This window comes from Sander lucioperca, chromosome 21 (genome assembly GCF_008315115.2).
Source record: "Sander lucioperca isolate FBNREF2018 chromosome 21, SLUC_FBN_1.2, whole genome shotgun sequence".
Lineage (NCBI taxonomy): Eukaryota > Metazoa > Chordata > Actinopteri > Perciformes > Percidae > Sander > Sander lucioperca.
In genome coordinates, this window is record NC_050193.1 from 23,623,457 (window position 1) to 23,647,118 (window position 23,662).

Consider the following 23,662-nt stretch of genomic DNA (forward strand, 5'->3'; position numbering starts at 1 on the left):
CTAGTGTCGTAAGGGCCGATACCGAAATCGTCAGACAAATTCAAGGAACGGCAAGAGACTCGGTTGTTTATGAACAAATTAAGAACCGGCTACGTGACCAAAGTTTAATCCGTGGCATGTCTTGCATCCTACACGCTCTACCCAGGCACCACGCCTTGCCTACACCAAACAGAGTATTTCCAGTAAGTGAGAATGCATCTGACACCGACAGTCTGCTGTTTTGTGCTACATGTGTGAAAAGGGCAACTGATTAGACGAACATTGTCCGGAGTTCATGGAACAAGGCTTATCAGAGCAGCCAGTAGAGGAACAACTAGCCATAGACACGCCTGTTACATCACAGTTTAGCACCCTAATAAAACACAGCAATTCAGCTCAGCGGGTTCAGACTGTTTGGTCAGGCAGCTTACAGTAAATCCTGGATTTCGTGGTAACATGAGACAGGTATTACTACTCTGCCAGGTAAACTGCGGAACAGAAGACATTCCCCTTTGAAAGGAATCCTAGTCTTTTAGAGAGAGTTTCAAAAACACATGTTAGTGAAGACAGCTGACGGTAGAGAAACTTCAAAGTGAGCTGAGACTCCCACAGAGACTTTCTAAGTGAAGCAGACTGCATAAACATCAGGTTCCTCAGTGTAAATACTCTCGTAGTCCATCAGATGTGTGATGGTGACCTATGCAGTGCGTGATAACCATCACAATCAGTCTCCACATGTAGTAATGTACTTAAGACACATCTTCTTAATCGTCATGGTTTCCAGAATGATGGGCCGCCGATGACAGAATGAGTTAATCTCCCAGAAGAGCAGGCTTTGACTACTGCTCATATACAGTAATTAAAAGCCTGCTCTTCTGGGAGATTAACTCATTCTGACCCAAGCTGCTGGAGATGAAGGTGCACACACCACCAGAGCATGACACGACAAACTACCTCAGCACTCGGCTCAGTCCGGCTGTCACAGGCTCGTCTGTGTTAACAACCCCACACCCTCTGCATATGTAGTAAGTAATGATCCAACCAGCTCACCAACCAATCGCGGATGTTGATTCAAGAGATCAAAGAGATGCACATTGGCTATACATACAATTACACCTCGCCCCTCTCTCTCAATCCAGCCCGTCCTTACCCAGAAAACGACCGTATGGGTCGATTATGCAAGCAGCCCATAACGACCAACAATTGCATTTCTTGTTAGATGTAGTAATTATCGCATTATCGCATTTTATTGCACATTATTTTGCACATTAACATTAACACTGTACATTTCATATTTTATTTATTATTACTGTATATTTGTTTTTATTATATATGTTAAAAGTCTGGATAATATATGTTGTTTGTATATGTTGTTTGTATACCTGGAGTGGTAACAAAAATAATTTCCCCCTGGGATTATTAAAGTATTTCTGATTCTGATTCTGAGAGCAAACAAGGAAGTGAGGTGACAAAGTATAAGAGCGCCAAATTCCACGTAAGGAGGAAGAGTGGGGCAGTGGATGGGTCAAACAAATACAGGACTTTCACTTAGAAAACCAGGGTTTATGTCCCATGTGAAAAGTAATTTTGAAATTACGGACATACTGTAAATCCGTGGCCTAGGTACATCCGTGATGTTGCGTTACATCATAAGTTTCCAAGTCTTAGGTGACTCATTTGCCTAAACTTAACTAGTTTGGTTTCACACCGTTAACTACGTGTTTAAAACTGCGCCTGTTACGTTAAATAGAACAGTCACATGATTACAGTCACATGATTAAACCGCCAACGTGCGGCAGTAAATAGAATGACTGTATGGGTCATTTTGGGAGTCCTTGGAAATTTAATTAATTTAATTAGAATTTATACTTTTATATCGACCTATAATGTTGTTTAGGAATGAGGATGTGTTGCTAGATCTGTATGCCTGCCCCTGATCTTAATTTAGACATTCAATAAGTTTTAAAAGCTGTGATAGAAATCAGCATAACAATATGAATGTGGTTTAATTGACTGTATGTATTCTGTTTGTGTATATTTAACACAACCTAGCTACAGTACGACGATTAAGGGGCCATCCACACGGAGATGGTTTTTGATGCAAACGCACATGTTTAGCATCGTTTGGGCAGCCCGTCCAAACGAATTCTGTAAACGCACTGCCTGAAAACGCACTTTTTTGAAACCTGGTCTCAGGGTGAAAAAATTTGAAAACGGCTCCCTTTTGGCTTCGTTTGGACGGCGAATACGAATACATCCGTATCTATGATGTCATCGCCACACCCCTCGACCTCTTACCCGCACTAGTGCACGGCCACACACGACTGCAGGGAAGCTAAGCGAGCATATCCCATCTCCATGGTCAAACCAACTCACTTCATCTAAATACTTTGTCTCTGCTCCCTGACACTTCCCTCTGCCGGTCCTGGATTCTACACAAGATATATTGCTAACGTTATGTAGCTAACGTTAAACATCGCTAAAGTAGCTGACCACTCCAGCAGTGACGTAACGTTAGCTGCTATGGTTATCTGTTTATAAAGTGGAAGTAGACAACTTATCAACTAGCTAGCTAATCTGTCTGCTTATCAACTCCTTGAACGGATTATAGTAACGTTTACCACGGCTTATTGTAGAAAGGCTACCGCAAGAAAAACGTGTAGATTATCAAAAAGACATTGGATCATTAATGTTTGTTTGACTGCTGATGTTAGCTCGCTGCTAGCGCGCTGCAATCATGTCCGATGGCAGACAGAATTGCAAATCCAACAGCACATTATACATTGTAAACAAAGACACGTTTTCTTGCGGCGGCCTTTATAAATTGAGCAGTGGTGAAAGTTATTATAGTCCATGGATGTATTAAGAGAACGTTATAGTCTAGCCATGTTATGATGGGAAGTGGAAGTGACTATGCTCTTCTCCGTTTTTTGGCGAATTTCTGTAGCAGAAACAGTGCCGCCTATAGGCCTGGAATATGAAGTAGCGCGCTGAGTCATTGACAAATGGATCCGTTTGGACTTAACTATTCTTGAAATGAATCCAGGGAAGACGGGTAAAAAAAAGATTGTTTTGGTACGCGTGGACGTGGCCTAATATACACTTGTAGTGTGTTGTTACCTTGTTACGTTTGATCAAGATTGAATTATTCATTGCATGCATCAGGATTATAAATCTACTTTTTAACGAAAGCATGCACTTATTCCAAGGATTGATTCAGTCAATTTTCAAGCAAAAATAGTGAAAAAATGCCAAACATGCCTCTGTTTCCAGCATTTTTCACATGAGATGATTTGCTGCTCGTCTTTGTCATATATCATTAGCCTATATATAACTATGTTTACAGATCCACACTAAACTGCTAACTGAAGAGATACATGCTGGAGATTCTCCCTAAATCGACAATGTGTGTATTTTATGAACCCATTGAAATGTTCATGTGTGTTTGTAACTGTGTGCGGGTGTCCTGGTGTCTCAGAGGATTATTTCCAAAGGCTGATTGTTTGGTGTGGCCTTTGTAAAGGGATCGAGACATAATCCCCACCCGCCCCTCGATCCTCCCCTCGTTCAGCAGAGGGAGATGAGGATGGTCACTGCAGCTCTACAATGCTGCACTACAACACACCCCTCACATATCAAACACACATACAGCTAGGCATAAATCCATATGAGAATTTAGGTGTGTGGTAATCCTTACCAAAACTATGGCAATATTATAAAATTAATGCATTCTGCATTAATAAAAAATGAGGCATGGACCTATATTCTTGAACTTCTAATTCCTTTTCGAGAAATTAACAAATTACAGAAAAGCTTTTGTTTGAGCGATTTAAGCATGCATCCTGGCATTTTTAAGAACACTTAATTTTGTCGTTTTCCCAGTTTTATTGTGCTTCGTACCCAAAACATAGTAACAATTAGCAGATATTATGCATTTTATTATGGGGACTTTCTCAACCTTTAGCAATGATGTTGATGTTGCAATGATGTTCACTTTCCAACATGCTGTCTCTGGTTCACAGTGTAAATGTAAATAGATTGCATTCATATAGGGCTTTTCCAGTCTTAACTACTTAAAGCGCTTTACACACTATACAGGCACTATTCACACACACATTCATACACTGGTGGCCGAGGCTGCCATACAATTTGCCACCTGCTCATCAGGTAAACAATTATGCACATTCACACACTGAATCACAACCGCCACGTGTTGTGGTGTATAGGGTTCCTCTAGAAGCTTCCTTACAGATAATGTTCTACGTCATTTTCCCCCCGTTTTTTCTTTAGTTCTTAAATAAACAAACACACACATCCTGAGTATCCATTTAGTTTAAAGCAGAGCGGCATCTAATTCCTTCAACATATGCACAACTGCCATCAAACACGTATCTGGTGAATGGCTTTACCAGATCGCTGCAGCAGCAAGGTTAAACCATGTGTATAAACCCTCTCAGTGAATGTCAGAGTCATTCAGATGTGGACTCCACTCGGTCCATCAGTGGTTGGATGTGACCACACGTGAGTCAAAACATGTCCTCACTTGGCACGTGTTAACGCATTACGAGGTATTTGCTACTCGACTCTAAAACCAGGAAAACAGATCTTGTACAGACTTGTAGTGGAACTACACTGGTTGTCTGTTTGTTTTAGGAATACTGATTTCATTGGTTACATTTGGCTAGAGCTGTAGTTCTTAAATATTTAGCTATTTAAAACTTCTGTCAGTCAAAATTGTTGGAAGTTAAAACTAACTAGCTCTGGATTATGTTTCAGAGGCGTCCTACTCCTGTGTGTTCAAACCTATTTTGACTCAATGACTACAGGGCTGCAACTAATTATTTTCATTATTGACTGAACTGTTTTCAATGAATCATTTAGTCTATACAATGTCAAAAATGTCCATCATAACCTCCAAGAGCAGTCCAAAATCCAAAGATATTTATTTTACAATGATATAAAACCCACAAGAAGAAAATCCTGACATTTGATAAGCTGTATATGACTGTAACCATTAATTTAAAAAAAAAAAAACTTGTTTAATTTTATCTTGATTAACTAAACTTAACATTTTAGCATTAAATACTGTAGATGTACAGAAATAGAAAGGAAATACATAAACCTATGGCAAAAAATGTTGTGCAAATCATCCAATTTACTGTAGGAAGCTGGAAAGGTTAAACGTTTTGGCAATTTTGCTTCATAAATGACTGAAACCATCAATGAATTATCTTCTTTTTTTTAATCAACTACGTAATCGAATAATTGACTTCAACATTTCAGCACTAAAAGATGTCTGGCAGGAAATATAGATGCAACCAGAAAACTTCAGGGAACAGATTTGTGTGTGTGTGTGTGTGTGTCAGTATTTGAGATTGGGTGGACATGAAGTGTGAGTGAGAGAAAACACTTTCAGTGATTTACTCTGCATCTGTGTATGTGATTTACTCTATGTGTGTGTGTGTGTGTGTGTGTGTCCACACATGTCAGGCACACGCCCTCCTCCCTCCCCTCTCTCTCTCGGACGATAATCTGTGTACGTATTAATCTGTTGTTTGAACTCCTTAAGCACAGACTGTCTATCACATCTGCTCTCTTCACCCTGGCAAAGCTCTGCTATTTATACACACTCTCTCTCTCTCTCTCTCTCTCTCTCTCTCTCTCTCTCTCTCTCTCTCTCTCTCTCTCTCTCTCTCTTCTCCCCTATTTTCCTTTTTGATCTGTCGTCGCAATTTCTCCAACGCTCCTTTCTCCAGCAGGACTGAGTACAGTAAATCCATCTTCTCGCTTGGCCAACAGACGCCTTGGAAACTCATTAAAGCAGACAGCGTGCTGAAACGCTGCTGATGATGATAACTGATAACATATTACAGGCCCCGACATGTTCAAACAACAGAATTAAAAGCAAAAAATCAAATGTTAACTTTGCAAAACAACACCAATAAATCAACACTCATTCAAAATGACTACTGTCAAAGGTGACAAATGGTCCAAACCCACCGCATGTGTCAGCTGTGAATGAATGGGAGCATGCTGAGGGTTGGGGGGATGACAGCCAGGAGGCAACCGGGCTTACCTGCTGTGTGTCGTTATCTCCCATCCGAGAAGAGCGAGGCATCGGGAAAGACACGGAAGAGAGGAGGGATGTGGAGATGAAGAGGGAGAGGGGACGGGAGGCAAAGTCACAGTCCTTGCGTCATCTGAGAAAATTTGCAGATTAATACAACAGCTTGGTGCTCTGGGCCCCCCCCCCCCCCCCAAACCCATCCCATCTCACTCTCCTCCCTCCCTTCTTTTTTCCTCATTCACGTCCTCTCCATCACAGGATTCCCTTATTCAAAATGTCAGTGTTTATCACCGCAGACAGGATGGGAGAAAGATAAGAAAACTAGTCTCAAATTATTTTCCTCTCCTCTCAACAGGGAGGGAGTTTGGGACATCCAGCCAGTCAGCAGACACGGTGGTGGTGGTGGGGGTTATGATTACCCTCCCTTCCACAAGAGGGCGCTATGACTCTGCACTGAGTGGAGAAACATGCACAGTAGCCTCCGTCTGAGGGATCCTTTGACAGATATCAGTGTCAGTCAGTGAAGCCTCAAAGAGCATGGAGGCCCATGGGTGGAGCTGCTGCATACTGTACATACATAGGTTGAGCTTTTTCCATGAATCGTGACACACAGAATTAGAAATAAACTAATTCTGTGTCCGTGTGTCTCGGAGACACACGGTGCTGTGGCAGGAAGAATGTCGGCCTATGATTGGGCTTTATGAGGGGGCCAGGATTGATTTATCAGTGTAGCTTCTCAACTATCAAATACAATGCTGTTTAACGACGTGACTTTGCAGACCGACAGTCTGACTCTGTTGAAGCCTTTAAATACGAACCCGTCTTTCAGTGAGTTGCTTATCCCTTTCATTACTTCAGGCCTCGTACCTGTTGGGTCTCTGGTCTCAATGAACCTCTTAAGGTTCTTATAGGAGAACATTGTTTGGATCTGAATCTTTGTCCTCCAGGATATTCAGGCTCTCTCTCTCACTCTTTGCTTGAGTTTGGCCTCTTGTGTGTTTGTGTGGTCTGTCCTCTCTTTCCAGGTTTCCATTAGGGGTGTTGAAAGGAATAATTGCATCGATGCGTTGCGATGCGGACCTAGACGATTCCGCATCGATGCAGTGACAGACCATCGGTTATTGCCTACTGATGTTACTTGTTGATTTTCCAGGCGCTGCTTTTTTTTTTGTTTTTGCCTTTTGTCTGTTGTCTGCTGTGCTTAGACTCCGCTACATTCAGGAAGTGTCTTTTTTAAGAGCAGAAACAATAAAAAGGGGAGTTCATTTAAATCTGACTGCTTGAATGTGTTGATGAAAACCATGTGTAGTAATATATAATAATATTGAGGAGGTGACGCATCGTGATGCATTGGGATATCGAATCGATTTGAATCGTTGACAGGATAACCATAATCAAATTGAATCGTGAGACCAGTGAAGATTCACACCCCTAGAGTCCATGATGGGGGGGAGGTTGTGTGGCTCAGGTCTATTCAGCGGCACCCAGAACTGACTTCCTCCTAGATCCATATTTTTCATATATGTTAACAATCTATCTATATTTTTGTCACCCTGATTGTCCATACTGTAATGTTATTATGTTGGTTATTCTGTACAAATGGCATTTATTACTGTCAGTCCATCCAGGGATAGGAATCTCTCCACAGTTCACAGCTCTTCCTGAAGTTTCTTCCATACTTATCCCTGTTGAAGGTTTGTTTTTTTTTCCTTTTCTGAAGCAAGGATCTAAGAACAGAGGGTGTTGTATACTGTACAGATTGTGCAAATTTGTGATATTGAGCTATGTAATTAAATTTGACTTGACATGTCATTAATATGCAAAGACTCCTTGTTATGGTATGAAACCTGCACAGCCTCTTCCTTACTGGCATGGCAGACATATGCAAACCAGATCTGACACGAGTGTCATCATAAAATTATGATGACACGATACTTATGATATTGCCATTCATTATATGTTTATGCACCAGCATGCACTTATAGTAGGAGTTATAGTTGCTGACAAATACATTAATTAAACTTTTATCTACTTATAACCACATAATAGTGTGTTATAAGTGTTAATAATTTAAATGTTTAAATACTGCTTATAAATGCTAAATAGGGGGATTTACAGTGAATTGTTGCCATTTACTGAATTTGATTTATTATCCAGCACCAACACTAACAAATGTACATGCACGCATACGTACAACAATTCAAACATATACCTCCGTGCACATGCAGAGCCACACACACTGTAACAGTCCCACAGGAGTGACAGATGGAGAGGGGCAGGGCGGGTCCAGGGGCTTGTACAACTGGGCCGGTGCCTCCATTGTGCAGTAGGTGCACTGTAAGTCTATACTCTACTAATTGCCAGAGCAGTTCAAACACAAAGTCTGCCTCTGAAATCCAATCCTGCGGGGTGTTGTACAGTGAGTAAAATTTACAATGTGTTACATTTTTCCTCTGGCAAGAAAAGGGACAAAACATGGCTTATGGAAGAGAGGGGTGAGGAGATGCGGAGGAGGGGGAGAGAGAGGACGGTGGGGTGGATAAGTGCAAAACACAGGGAGTTGTGTGGCTTGTGTTGGTGAGGAAGGAAGACGTAACTGTAAATCGATATTTCACTATTTAGGCTGCATGTCTGATGTGGGGGCGTTCCAGACTGCAACGACTCTGTGACAAGTGAATGAAAGTGTAGCCGCTGTAGCTGGATGGAGTCCTGTAAGAAGACACTGAGGAGGGACAGATAAGGAGGCAAGGACGAGTGATTGAGAAGTGATCTGCGGAGAGAGAGAGAGAGAGAGATGTGCTGTAATAGGAGAGGGATTGGCGGGGCAGACGATGTAAACAAGACGAGCAGAGTGTGTGCGTTCAACGCCGGCTGCATGGCGGCATCTGAAGCCCTTTTATAAACTGACAGTGACCCGGCTTCTGCACCAACGTGCACCACACGTAGCAGAAAATCTAAACAGACAGACTTGGGACGGGGCAGACTGCCAGGTAATGCAACGCAGCGCCAGTCTGCAGTTTGCACCCATTCAAACCTGTTTCTCATTAAGCATAAAACTGAATTACCTAACTAGGTCCTCCATTCCCTTTAATGAGGGTTTTCAGCTCCGATGCTCTCACATTCCCTCTCCCTCCAAATCTGTTTCCAGAAGGTGAGCATTCCATACACTAATTTCAGTTTCACGCAAGAAAGACTTGTAGGCGCATGTGTTGTTTGTTTTTAAGAGCGTGTGTGTGTGTGTGTGTGTGTGTGTGTGCGTGTGTGCGTGCGTGCGCATGCATGTGTGTGTTTACGTGTGGTCTGGCTCCAGACCCTGTCACTCATCCCCTTTGACCTTTAGGAAGCTGTGAAATTAAATTTCAGGCTTGGGTTGCCTTTTCTGCACAATCCTACACCTGTGCCAAATGTGTCCGTGGGGAAGTTGCACAGCAGCTTACCGTAAAACCGTACCCTTAAACCGCTGAGGCCAAGACAGACTGTGAGCCAGACAGACACACAGACAGACAGACAGGAGGTGACGCAATCATTAGAGTCTGATCCCCCTGTGAATGGCCTCACCTTTGACCCTTTACCTCTTTACCACCATTGCTGCCGACTGGGGCATTTCCAGGAGGATTCGGCTAATTGGGTCAGACTGCGCAGAGAGGAGCATTAAGTCTGAAATTGGAAACATATGCTATACCTCAGTGTGTACGTGTGTGTGTGTGTGTGTGTGTGTGTGTGTGTGTGTGTGTGTGTGTGTGTGTGTGTGTGTGTGTGTGTGTGGTAATGGTAGCGATGGTGGTGAAGCTCCTACTAGAGAGGTTTGAATTTAGGGGAAAGGACGAGGAGGGAGTGCAGCGCAGTTAATGAGGTAAACGATGGAAGGAACTATGAAAAGGATTGAAAATGTAAAATAAATCGGTGAGAGAGGATCAAAGTGTGTAAAGATGGAAGAGGAGATGATGAAGGACTGACACTGGGTACCTCGGGGAGGTTTAGGGTCCGTAATTGAAGTCTGACTCGGTGGCTCAGTCGTGGACAGACAGACTGTTAACCTCGCCCTGACAGCTCTGCTATTTGCAATAATTGCCATAATAATACCTTCCAATTACGCTCAGTCAGATCCGAGTTTCAAATGAAGGAGGATGTCCAACGCGAAAGCAATAAGTTGATGTGTGATGGCGCTGTGTGTGGGAAAGATTACGTCGAAGGAGTCTAAGGTAGTAAGACATCTGGAACTGAGAATCGGTTGTCAGGATTGAAAAAGGTGGATGATGAGCAGAAGAAAATGAGTAGAAAATGATTCTAGTGAAAGTGACATCACGGCTATGAGACACAGTGAGTGATGATGCCAAAGGCTTTGCAAGTTCCTCGCATACAAGGCAGGTTCAGAAAAAGGATAGTTTTTTTGTGGGGCTTTAATAACGGAATCTGTTTGGGTCATGAAAAATGTTGGTTGGCGAAAAAACAAATCCCCAAACGAAAAACAGAAAGAGTTTTGTGTTATTCCCTGCAGTATAATGTGACTAACGTTAAAGGCTTTTGTCGACACAGGGATTTAGGAAATCTTTTAATGTGACGTGTTACAGTATGAAGGAAAACTTGTTTTGTAAATGAAATTTAAATAAATCTCTATATCTCCCCAATTGTGAAATGGTTGTGGTTAGTTTTGCATGTCTGAATGGGTGGGTGTGTGTGTGTGAAAGAGAGAAAGAGAGAGCCCTTTCAATAGCCATCTTTGTGTGACCGCCACTCCTGTCCACACTTAACTAACAACTTTCTCTTGCTCTCTCTCTCTTACTCCAACTCTCACTGATGCACCCTGAGGTGGAAATATCTAAGTGCATGCAGGGCAAGTTCAGGCAAAGAGGGAGATAGAGAGAATGGTGGGACGGTTGCAAGGATTTTGAGTGACTGACACTAAATGCCGTGAGGGAGGAACACCGCGAGGGAGACAACAGACAGTATGTGTGTTAATGGTAACGACAACAAATGGAGTGCTGCTGTACGGTGAGTACGGTTAAGAGAAACAGAAACAGAAAGAATTGAGATAGGCAGAGTGTGTATGTGTGTGTGTGATCACGTGTGTTCGCGCAATCAGTCAACGGGTGCAAGTACATCAACGCTCCCTTCCATCAGAGGGTTTTGACAGTGTTAAATGTCTCCGTCCCTGAGTGAAGACTGCACTTTAGGCTGCCCCTCTATACAGAAGTGACCCGTTTTAGCGGCTTTGAGTTTGAAAAACCTCTTTTCATGATCCCCCTTCTCTTTCTGTGTCTCCTCTCCGGTCCCTATCTCTCCCATCCCCTAACTCTTTCATGAGCAGTCTCTCAGGGGCAGGGTTGTAACAGAACCCTCCCCTCTTTTGTCTCCATTCTTTTCCTTATCCTTTCATCTTTTTAAACATTCAGGGGGAAAGGGGTTTGGTGAGATGGAAACCACTACTTGGTAAAGGAAAGAATGAGATAGCATGTGAGAGAGGGGAAGGTGGGAGGACGGGGGAGTAAGCAGAGTCTCCCCCCCCCGCTCATCCGCCAATTTAGAGCTCTCCTTTTCAACAGGGCCATTCAAGGTGGGAAGGCTCAGTGGACGCGCTGTTCTCGTGGGTCAATAGCAGTGAACCCCTGTCTGGTTTGTATGGGGACGACTTATCTGCTCAGAGGACCCGCTGAACTGTCTGTCGGCCTGTGTGTCCTCCATAGACCTCCATTGTGTCTCCGCTGGGCCTTCGCCGACTTTCCCCCAAAGACCTGTGAGTGGACAGAGCAGCCAGTCACCAGCTCCTGTTTCCATCCTTTCAACTTTACAGGAATCCCGAAGCCGCCTGCACTCACACAACCAACATATACAGAAAGAAAAAAACGTTTAATTACACCAACTAACTGCCGCATTTCACCGTAACCATTCGTGAAGCTTTCATATAAGAAATATCTGAGTGCACGCATATGAGACAACATATATGGAACTTACATTTACAAAGTGGGACAATACTACATCTAGAAACACATATACGTATGTACTGAGCTTGCATAATAATGTAATTCTGTTGGTATAATAAATAAAAATGTTGAAAAATGCATAAAGGGTTGATTTTATTTTCATCTAAGTAATTCATAGCAAAAACATGTTCAAATGTTGTGTGTTGCAAAACTTTCAAAAGATCTCCAGATTTGAAGGCGCACCAGAAACTAATCATTTGGTTTTTTGGCCTGCGACGTCAATAAATAATTAAAATTTTTGCAAGCAAGTAGCTTTTAGTTTCCTTAATGATAAACGGATAATGAAAAGATCACAATTGACATCTGCTGAAGGAAAATGCTTTGTACACCACTTAAAACATTTATATTCCAACCGGCAGTACCTTTACCATAAAATGAATGGAGCATAGTTGCTTATGAACACAATTCAGAGTTTCAAATATGAGGTTATTCCGTGACGCAATATCTATAAATAACAGCTGGTTGGCATGAGAGGGGGGGGGGGGGGGGGGTCAGGGCTGGGACTCAAGTGGCCCCGAAATCAGCAAGACCACCCCTGTTAAAATATATGCATGGACTTTGGCCTATTTCCATGCTGAAAATGTATCTGTGGTGTTTGTGTGCCATCTGTATTTTTTACTTTTGTAAACCAGTGTATTTTGGATATAGTGTCCTGTGTCCATGAAGTATGAAAGTACTTATTACAGCCGGTCAGTAAGATCCAAATTATCCTGTCAAAATGCCCTTCAGCAAGACACTCACCTGCCAAAGAGGCTGGCACATAGCCGAAAAAAAGAGCTGGTAACGTTATAAGCAAACAGGAAGCAATCTGAAAACAGACTCGGATTTGGCATTTAAACATAACGTTACATCCTCAGGTCTGATTGAGCCAAATGAGCTCACGTTGCACCCTGCACTTGCAGACGAGAAGCCTTGACGACTTGCGCCATCCAGCTTCACAACAACTTGTTTGTAATAATTTGCACTGTTACCAACCTATAATGAACTCGAACTGCGTGGACCCGTGCCAACACAACGCTGCTGGTAATTCATCAAATTGTCTTCTTGGGAACAGTGGGGCGGGGAGGGAAAAAATGGTGGTAGTGGTGGTGGTGGTGGTGGTGGTGGGGGTGGGGGTGGTTAAGGTAAAAACGAAGTCACGCACATGTGAAGTGAAGACTTGCACGATGTAATGTTATGTTTGAATGCATTAAATCTAGCTAGCATGAAATGTGACTTTTTGGCTAATTCTGCTCATTAAACGCTGGATTGCTGTTTCATAATGTAGATAGCTATGCACATACGAGTTTTAAACACATCTGCTCTCACAGATGTTACTCGTTGTAATGTTGTAGGTTTCTTTTCAATATACTTACCTCCTGAGGGAAAAACAAAAAAACTTCGGCTTGTCTTTGCGCTTCCCAAGAGAAACTGGAGTCGTTAGCCATATATCAAGCTAGCAGCGGAGGGGAAGAAGTTGCGCCGGAAGTGGCTATTTTTGTGTTCGGAACAAAATCACCGCCGCTACTCGAACGTTCCATTGCAACACGGATACCTCAAAGCTGGTTTTTACTTTGAAAGTCAAGACCAGAAGTTATAAGTCCAACTAGTGCTAGCTTAACTGTTTGTCCGACTTTACACGTTTCAAGCGGAGTTCAGGTCTTGAACATTTGGCCAACTTCTTTACCTCTTCACTTCTTCGTTCACATATTTGAACTGAGATACCTTTTCCCCCCGTCTGCCTTGGAGAAGTAACAACTCATGGAATATCTAAACGTTGTGGCACGTTTACATTTTTGACACTTTCTGGGCTTATTAACAAGCCTTTCCCCCCCTCAGTTGAAGCGCTCCCAGGACAGGAGAGTTTTCTGGTTTGTAACTTTATTTTTTTTTTTTTTGTTCCTCGTCGGATTTTTGGAGGGCACATGCGATGTCACGGACTATTAAAAGAAGAAAGAAATGTTTGTGTTTAGTTTTGTGTTTTCCGTACTAAGGTGTTTGATGAGTTTATTTGTTTAAACCAGTTGAACAACTGGCGACAGGACTCTATAATCAATGTGGTGTCAGCTGGAAGGACGCGGGGTCCGGATCTCACCTAAACGGTATGGCTTTAAATCATACACGTAGGCCTGAAACACATCATGTAAAGTCTGTTACAGTGTGTATGAATTCATATGCCTACATATTTATTGATGTATTCCGTCAGTTGGATACACTACTAGTTACATACCCCTACGTTATTTAACAAGGTTAGTTTATCAACCTTATCATTTGGCATTGTATTTCATTATTTATTTATCGGCTCACTTTTTGTTTTACTTACATCCATGAATGCAGTCACAACTGGCATACTTTTTTTCAAATGTATTTCTTGAGTGTACTTATTTCATGCATTTATGAACTCATTAAACTACATTTAGGCATTTTGAACACAGTCCCAATCCCACTTAACATGTTATTTTCTTTGGCAGTCCTGCAGTTGCAGCCTGTTTCACATTTAGTTTTCGTTGGCAGTCAGTCAGGTGAGGTGAGACAGCTACCGAGTCCCAATCCAAACCCGCAGGTAGATCACACAGGTTGTAGTCTAATATAAAACAAACACGATGCTCATGTTTTCATTTGTATTGCCAAAAGATCAGGAGCTGATCTTTATGAGATTACCAAATCACTTAAGCATACTTGACCATAAACACAAAAGTCAGTCTAATCAATTACAAATAACCAGTATTTAATAATAAAAAAATTATATGGAATTTACGACAATATATACACCAATATATGGTGAAAATATCATTATTTATGTAAAGGAAACATAGGTGACAATTCAAAATCTAAAAACATAATTATATAATGCACTAAGGCTCTGAAATATTTATCCGCCTGCAGATCAACTTCTCATGTAATGTTATCTCTGCTCAGTCAACACACATCTCTCCCTCCTCTTTTGCATCTTTTTTTGGGTAAATAACCTCTTTCAATGTGCATGTGGCAATTATTCACTTCAATGATACATTCATTAATTCATTTGTGTGTGTGTGTGTGTGTGTGTGTGTGTGTGTGTGTGCGCGCGCGCGCGTGCGTGTGACAGAGATGTGACTGATAGAGGTGTTTCATACAGTATGAGCTGAGGTTAGAGAGGAGGCTGGATCAATGCAGGCTGAGCGAATTAATGGTCTGTTTGCACAGTGAGACAGCAAGGCATTGTGAATGACCACATGTGAGGCCAACGCTTTTACTCTACCCTGACAGAGAGAGAGAGAGAGAGAGAGAGAGAGAGAGAGAGAGAGAGAGAGAGAATGTACCTGCATGTGTTTTGCAGCCACTCCTGTTGTCACTGTTTTTGACGGCCACACTCAGATGCATTTCAGACAGCTTAGACAAAAGGAACTTGACACAAAAAAACTGCCGAAAGATGTGATGTGCAAACTGTCCTCCAATCAGCCACGCTCAAGATATCTTCCACCCCTGTTGACTTCAAAGTAGGCAGGATTAGGTTAGGACGGGGTCTGGTCCTAACACTAACACAGAGTGCATTAACTCTGTCAGATGGAAGTGTGTGACATTAGCCACACATGAGGGGGGCATTGGTTTGTTAACAGGCTAATAGCACAGTAGCTACTGCCAGGTGTGAGGGCTGCTTTATAGCATCTATTTCCTGGGGAGGGTCTCACAGCCCAGAGGCCCTCTGTACTAAACTGCTCTCTGCCTTCACTCATGCTGTCTCATGTGGATTTAAGCCCCGCGGCTCACACTGGTACTCAAAACACAAGTCAGACCAATTTGCCAGGTGCCAGATTTTGTAGAGAAACACTGCTCCCAAATGTTTTGCAGAAATCGTTTTAAAAAATGATACCTATTTATGCATTATGTCATGTCACTTATGAAAATATATATACAGTATAATGAATGTACTTTTCTTTATTGTTTTTCCGTATGTTCAGGTTTGTCTGCCTGTTTTAGAGCAAGGCGTCTGTAGTAGCTGCACATCAACAAGGTCGTTTGATTCACGCGTTTTATGTTTTTTGAAAGTGGCTTAGTAATAAAACAAAATAGTCATACTAATAATAAACAGAAAATAATCGTCAACTTTTTTGAAAATCGATTAATCGTTGTGGTCAATTTTAAAGCAAAAAAATAATAAAAAAAAACCAACATTTTCTCTGGTTCAAGCTTCTAAAATGTGATCATTTTCTACTTTCCATCATTGTACATTATAGTAGGTGTAATTTATTTGGGTTTTGGACAGTGGGTGGAACAAAAACATCCCCTTGGACATGGACATTGGGTATTTTTTCCACCAAACAATTAATGCATTTATCAAAAAAAGGCTCAGTAGATTAGTCAATTACAAGGAAATGATAATTAGTTGCAGCTAATAATAATAATAAGTAATAATATTTATTAAATACCTTTTCATTTATAGAAAAATGTAGCGCAAGATGAGAAACTAGAAAAACCCTCGACATGGGTAAACGGAAACAAGCAATAATCATAGTAAAATAATAAATACAAGAATCTAATGTAAATATTCTGAATACTAAAATACTAAATAGTGATCCAGAGAGAAGGAAACTAGTTGAAAGCAAAGTGAAATAGATGTGTCTGAAGCATTCGCTTACAGATGTTGTCTGAGGTGGCCTCCCTGATATCCTGTTGAATTCTACAGTATTAACAGTTTCTTCTGACTGACACCGGAGGATCTGAGTAAACATAAAGGCACACGGAACCAGGAGAAACAGGCCGCTTCTCCGCCGTTTCATTAGTCATAACCAATGTTGAATAATTCAGTGTGCCACTGTGACTCACGGAGGCCTCGCAGTTAATGTCATAGTTTAGTCTGTTTATTCATGGAGTTTTGCTCGGTGACGTGGTTGCTTTCTGTCTGTTTGTTTAGGCCCTAGTCCTGAGGTTTCAGGGTATTCTTCCTGTGCTCTTTTGGAAGAACTTCAGGCTACGGAGATTAGGATTACCATACAAGTGTATGTGTTGAGTGGGGTTTTATTTGCTAAGTGAGATTTTTGATTTAGAGAGACTGGGATTTGTGTCTGTGTCTGTGTGTTCGTCTGGGGGGGATTCAGAGTGCCTGGGTCTGGTCCAGAGGGCGGAAGAACGATGTGGTCTTCGTCTAGCCTCGCAGGGAGCGCAAATGATGCGTGTCATTGTAGCAAATGGAGCATGGTGATGAGGTGCTGCTGTTGCTGCTGTTTTACAAAGAAACCACTTAGAGTGTGCTCGTCTGCCTTCGGTGTGGTGCCTGAGTGCTCCAAGAAAGCCCAAAGATGCATATAGCACTCCTGCAACATAATACTAATCCTGCAGATTCTTCCTGGATATTCATCCTGTACCTCCTCCTCTCCACAGCAGCTCATTTGAATTGATCTTCTATTAGAGATTGCGTTCACTAGGGCTGGGACGATGTGCGTTTCTCCCCATTCTTCCAGGATACATGGGTGCCGAGAAGCATTGCGATTCAATAGTATTGAGTATTGCGATTTTCATTTTATTTCTCTAACAAAAAACAAAAGTTGAATAATACACTTCCTGAGACAATATATCATGAGACATTTCTAAAAACTAATTATTTTCAACAAAAAGAAAAATGAACATCACATGTCAGTGTGACATTTATTTCATTTGTAAAGAAGTACATAACATGGATTTTCTGCATGTTCTGCTTTCGCTTTGTTTTGTTGGAAACGGATGTGATGTAGTCGCCGTCGGCGGTACCGTATAAACGGAAAATATTTAGGTGAATCATTGGTAAAAAAATTAATAAAAAATATGGATTATTGGAAAAAATAATAAAAATCACAATACATAGGTGAATCAATTTTTTTTTTCCTCCACCCCCTAGTGTTCACCTTTGCTGCACACTCTGTTTCCAGCTTTAGCTGCCGTTGGCTGGCCTCTCCGTGTCCGTTTACTGTTTAACTGGCTTTCATCACCCTAAACACCTTTTTTTTTGGCAGGCCCAGTGCCTGGATCAGTAGCCAGAGCAAACAGGAAGCTCAACGCACTTTGATTTATTTATTGTCAGCATGGCAAGCAGACACTTTGAGCGTCCGAGGTGACTGCTTGAGTGATGCGTCGACCAAACCTTGTTGCTCCTGCATTGTATGCAGGGTGTGGCCATGCTGAGGACATGTCCTATCACCGACAGGGTTTTACTTTTGTCATATCTCATTCACATGCTCACACACAGTCACTGATGGCCGCTGATACGTCCGTTCAGTCACCCTCACAAGCAAACAAACACACAAACAGTGGTGACACACACACTCCTTCCCACTTCTTTTTTTTACATGTTTTGTTCCTCCCCTCTTGGCTGCCTGAGGAAACCGTGAAGGAGCCGTGCCAGCCGCAGCCACATCACTCACATTCTGATCATTCCACCTATTTTAACTCTTTCCAAGTGTTTCAAACAAACGACTAAACTGACGCTCACCTCTTCTGCGTGCTGGTTGAATGCTATCCCACTGCACATGCCACATGGGTGGGTGACTGGAATCTTTTCTTTTTCCAGTAAGTCACAGGTGAACCCTACTTTAAAATACAAATGAATCACCTCTACCTGACTTGTGATTCATGATGGTGTCAGACATGGAACTATGAAAAGTCTCCTATGTGTGGGGTAGTGTTTACATTTGGCTCACACGAGGGAGTGCTTGTTCTGAGTTTTGTACAGTTTTGTTGGTTAACCGTTCTTATTATGACTTTTCTTTGTGTCACCATTAAACATAATGCATCTTCAAGTTATGAATAACACAAATTTGACAAATCTGGCAAAAATGTGATTGTCATTCACTCCGACGACACCAATGTCATCATTTGTATTTAATTGCGTAATTTTTGAATTTGTTTTGTGTCACTAACATTTTTGTATTCAAATATTAAATTCAGTTAAATTATTCGAATGACTCAAATGTCTAATTTTCTATCATTTAATTTCATGAATCAAATACACTAGGGCTGCAACTACCGATTTTTTTTCATTAGCGATTATTTTGCTCATTATTTTCTCGATTAATAAAAATTATTTGTTTGGTCAAAGAACATCAGATAACATTGAAAAGTGCCCAAAGTGATGTCTTTAAATGTCGCGTTTTGTCCAGCCAACAGTCCAAAACCCCAAAATATTTAATTTATTATAACATAAGACAAGAAAAAGCAGCAAATGGTCACATTTGAGAAGCTGGGAGTATTCAATGTTTGGTATTCCTGCTTACAAATAGACTTAAATGATTAACCGATTATCAAAATAGTTAACAGCCATTCATTTTCTGTCGAATGACTAATCGTTGCAGCTCTAAAATAAATTTTGAATAACATCTCAGTAACATGCTCAACACTTTCTCATAACGTACTGTTTTAACTGTCACCTGCTGTATGACTCCAGCCCTAAGAGGATTTATTACAAAGATTCCTGCAGTATTGGTTCCATAGTTTTGCTACACAAATCAACTACTAATCCTTTTCTTATAACAACTGCACAAAGTTTAAATAATGCAGGTTATGGCAGGCAGGGTGTTTACAATGGATTGCATAAATAATCTCCTTCAATTGAAAGCAGCAGTTGTATTGTATCATGTTGAGGCATCCTCTTTTCAAAGGAAACAAATCCCCCCACAGCCCAGGTGTGATCGGGTAGAATATCTGAGGTTTACTGGGATGCTTTTCTTCTAATTTGTCTGTTTTTGCAAGTAGACCTGAGGTAAACCATATGTTTGTTGAAGAGATTCCCAGATTCTTGGATCCTAGAAAAAAAGCTTTAACAACCGAACAAAAACAGAAAGAGAGGAAAAAGTCATGCCCTTAAAAGCTGAAAGGGGAGGCTTGTTTTCTCTGGTTGCAGATGTCTTTTGAATCTATTTCCTCTGGCTGTAAAGTTTCTGACTTGCATACATACCGGGTTGTCAGTGTCTCTATATGAAGGGCAGCCCCTCCGAATCTACAGCGTTCGTAGCTGAACTCCATCTTCCCACATGAAAAGGTCGATCTTGTTGCACTTCATCCTATTTTTCCACGAGTTCTGCCAAGTTTTTAAAGCCATACCTCAGCGGTTAAAGCACCAGGATCATAAAGCTGCGGGCCACCAGTAAAACCTCTCATTTTACATCTTAATTGAGGTACTTAGGTTAACTGCATAAGCCACAATTTGCATTGTATAAAATAACATTGTCTCTCTGTTCTCTCGGTCTCTCCCATCTATTACCTCTGTTTCATCTACCAGCTGATACGTCTTGGGAGTGATGCACTGGCTTCCCCTGGTTGCCATGGTGATTGCCTCGGCCCTGCCCTTCCCTCACAACCCCGTGTCCAGGATTGCTGCCGCGACGACAGAGCCGGGCTTTGACGACCGCAGAGAGCACCCGGCTGCTCGCCTCGCAGCTCCCCCTGTGGACTACAGCTTCCACGGAAATGCCTCACAAACGGATTACAACATGGCGGCTGCTCTTAGCCAACACAGCAACCGACAACCCCTCCAGTACCATAGGGATTATGTGAAATCCTCCGCAGATGAAGAGACTCCCACGTTCAAAGTGGAGAATCAAGGAACCTACCAATCAAATAGCAACTCAGGCAGCGATGACAAAAGCAGCGTCAGTGTGGATGCTCCCACGGAAGGAGGAATGCTCAGGACCGAGGATATTTCCCAGGATAATTCTCTACCAAAGGACTACAAAGCTGACAGCAGCAGCGGGCGAGATTACTCCAGTTTTGTGGACTTTTCCAAGAAGGACAATAATCAGGACTCCACAGAAAGACTGTTGCAGGTTCCTACAGCGGAAACCCTTATTGCCGTCAGTCCTGCTGCTAATCTAAGGGGTCATAGAGGACCAGAACCAACTGTTCCCCCGGAGAAGCTGAGAGATGCGCCTACAGTCGGGACAGGAAGCACGTGGACACCGGGGGCTGTGAGAGGTCTAGCTCAGGAGAGCTTGGACCTGGAGACCGGGCTGGACACTATCTTAGAAGGAGACGAGATGTTTCTGGACGCGCATCCGCGAGTCCTGTTCTCTCCCTCGCCGTCGCCTCCAGAACACCCGCCTCTCCTGCTCATGTTGGAGAGCGGCCTGCTGGAGGAGGACAGGGACAGGGAGGATCAGGACGACATGGACGGACACATCGAGGGTCACGGGGACCGGGCCATCGACAGGAGCACCACTCTGAGCTGGGCTGAGGTCGCCCATCCTGTTAAAAGGGATAAACGCTCGCACTTGATCGATAGAAGGAGAGGGGAGAAGTCGGTGTGCGAGGCGGAAAGTGTTTGGGTTACCGACAAGAAGACCGCCATCGACTCCCACGGTCAGAAGGTCACCATCTTGCAGGAGATCCAGACCCAGACGGGACCGCTCAAACAGTACTTCTATGAGACTCGCTGTCGCGAGGCCGAGCAGCTCAGCACCGCCGGCAGGCCGAGGGCCGGCGCGCCTCCGAAATCTGTCGGGACAGGTGTAGCCGGTGCCGGCTGCTTTGGCGTGGATACAAAACAGTGGTTGAGCGAATGCAAAGCCAAGCAGTCGTACGTCCGAGCGCTCACCAAAGACGTTAACAACAGAACCGGATGGAGGTGGATCCGCATCGACTCGTCCTGCGTGTGCGTGCTGCTGTCCAGAGTCAACCAGGCGCTGGGGAGGGAGGTCTTGACAAGGAAGGGGAGAGGCTGAGAGAGAGAGAGAGACAGAGAGAGACAGAGAGAGACAGAGAGAGAGAGAGAGAGAGAGAGAGGAGGGGGGGAGATAGAGAGAAGAGAGATGGCAAGAAGTAGAAAGTGACACAGTGCAGAGCAGCTGTGACATCCTTCTGTGTGCACTTCCTTAAACATGATGGATTTGGTTATTTCTCTCTCTTCCATTCCTCCCTCTCTTCCTCCCTCCCTCCACCACAATTTCAAATGACTTTTGAAAAAAACAAGAAGACCTCAATACTAGATCTTAGGGAAAATTGTCATATATATAGATATTTTACTTTGAAAAGTACTGTTCTGTTTTTGTATGGTTTATCTTTCATAATCTAAGTTATTTTTGATTAGTATGTAAGCATGTGTATGTCTTTGATATTAATATATTCCTTTATATATGTGTACAATATGACACCAGTATACCTTTCTTGTATGAAGCTATGTATATCTGTGTGTATTTATAGAAGACGTTTTCATGGAGTGGTAGGTCTCTCCAGTGTCTGATGATAATTCCAGCCTCTGGGCCGCTCGGGTTGTAAGAGGAAGGAGCGCCACCTACTGAGGCTCCGTTTTACTGCTCCACACTGTTCCCATATGGATCATTACCATGAATGTGACAGTGCTTTTAGTGTTGGATACCAAAACTACAACATGGGCACACTTTAGCATGGTTTCACTCAGGCTGATGATGTGACAGGAAACATCACCGAGTGTGGAACTTGTTCAGTGTGGTTCATGAATGTGAATTATATGACACCTAAACAAGCTAATGTTACCATCTCCTGGTTTGTTCAGTTGGCCTGCCAAAATGTGGTAATAAAGGATCTTTGTACTCAGCTATTTGTTTTCCACAGAACGTAACTGATGTAAATATGTAGAATTGACTTCTCAAAGCACTCTGGGATTTATTTTGGAAAAGATAAGTTATCATAAGTAGTACATTTCGATTTTTTTACTGCTGCAATCTGCTGATTAGATTCAGTTTCCTCAAAATACTTTCATAAAATAATTCATAAAACACAGTCAACGTTAGAAGTATTCAGATCTGTTACTTATGTAAAAGTAACAATACCATAATTTAAGGGGAGACCCTACAGGTGAACAGGGTAAATATTTTAACTCGTAGAGATCACCATGAAACTTCCCCAATTGATTACTTACTTAAGAGAATATTTTTTTGGATTACATTTTTTCTAAATTAAATTTTTTTAAGTTTAAATATGCAAATGATGCATTCTTTTTAAATATGTGCTAATTTGCATACACCTCCAGAACAGAAATCTTAACATTGGATAAAGCCAGGTTCAAAATTCTTGTTTAATTTGGTTGACATATTAGAGTCAAAGGTTTTTACAGAGGGGATTTTGGATATCTCTTGTATCATTTCATGAATCGGAAAAACAGACATAAAAAGATCAATTTACGCCATGCTTTTAGGAATAATATTTTCTATAAATCAGGCTATGAATGATATATGAACAACCTCCTCTGTAAAAACCTTCAGAGTATAGATAGGAATGAAAGTGGAAAGTTTGGTGTATGTAAGTGCTACATACTGGCTCAGAGTATGAGGAAAAACAAACAGCCTTTAACGATATGTATTATATATTATACATATCACCATGAAACTTCCCTGGTGATTACTTACATTAAGACAATTGTTTTAATTGTATAGTTTTCTGAAAATGTATGTTTAAATATGCAAATGAGGCATTATGTAATGCTAACTTTTGATGAATTTAAGAGGAATCTACAGATACAATAGACAGTGTAGTAAAATAAACACCCAAATATGTATTTTGGATGTTTTCTTTCCACTAGTCTGAAAAAAGACGTTATGGAAGCGAAATAGCCCGAAATTTCAAAATTGACCAGTGCATGAAAAAACGATTGCCTGTAGTGTCTTGCCTTAAAAAGACTCCATTACAAGTAAAAGTCCTGCATATTTTGTCTTCAAAATCTTACTTTGCAAAG

The 23,662-nt window shown here is 42.0% G+C and overlaps 2 protein-coding genes across 2 annotated transcripts in view; one reads left to right on the forward strand and one right to left on the reverse strand.

The window, feature by feature from the left end:
* slc1a9 (solute carrier family 1 member 9) overlaps window positions 1–6,269 on the reverse strand; it is a 28,463-nt gene extending 22,194 nt beyond the window's left edge. The window contains exon 1 of the mRNA XM_031319095.2: window positions 6,056–6,269. The gene's annotated coding sequence lies outside the window, so the exon portion shown is untranslated. The remainder of the gene's footprint in view (window positions 1–6,055) is intronic.
* Window positions 6,270–13,609: 7,340 nt separating this feature from the next.
* Window positions 13,610–22,526, forward strand: LOC116064032. Its single transcript, XM_031319098.2, has 2 exons — window positions 13,610–14,108; window positions 20,237–22,526. Exon 2 carries the CDS (start codon window positions 20,256–20,258, stop codon window positions 21,672–21,674), a length of 1,419 nt encoding a protein of 472 aa, XP_031174958.1. The 5' UTR covers window positions 13,610–14,108; window positions 20,237–20,255; the 3' UTR covers window positions 21,675–22,526.
* Window positions 22,527–23,662: the final 1,136 nt, after the last annotated feature.

What these genes read in the sequence shown, in the direction of transcription:
- LOC116064032 (XM_031319098.2), top strand. Translation starts at nt 20,256, where the DNA reads ATGCACTGGCTTCCCCTGGTTGCCATGGTGATTGCCTCGGCCCTGCCC.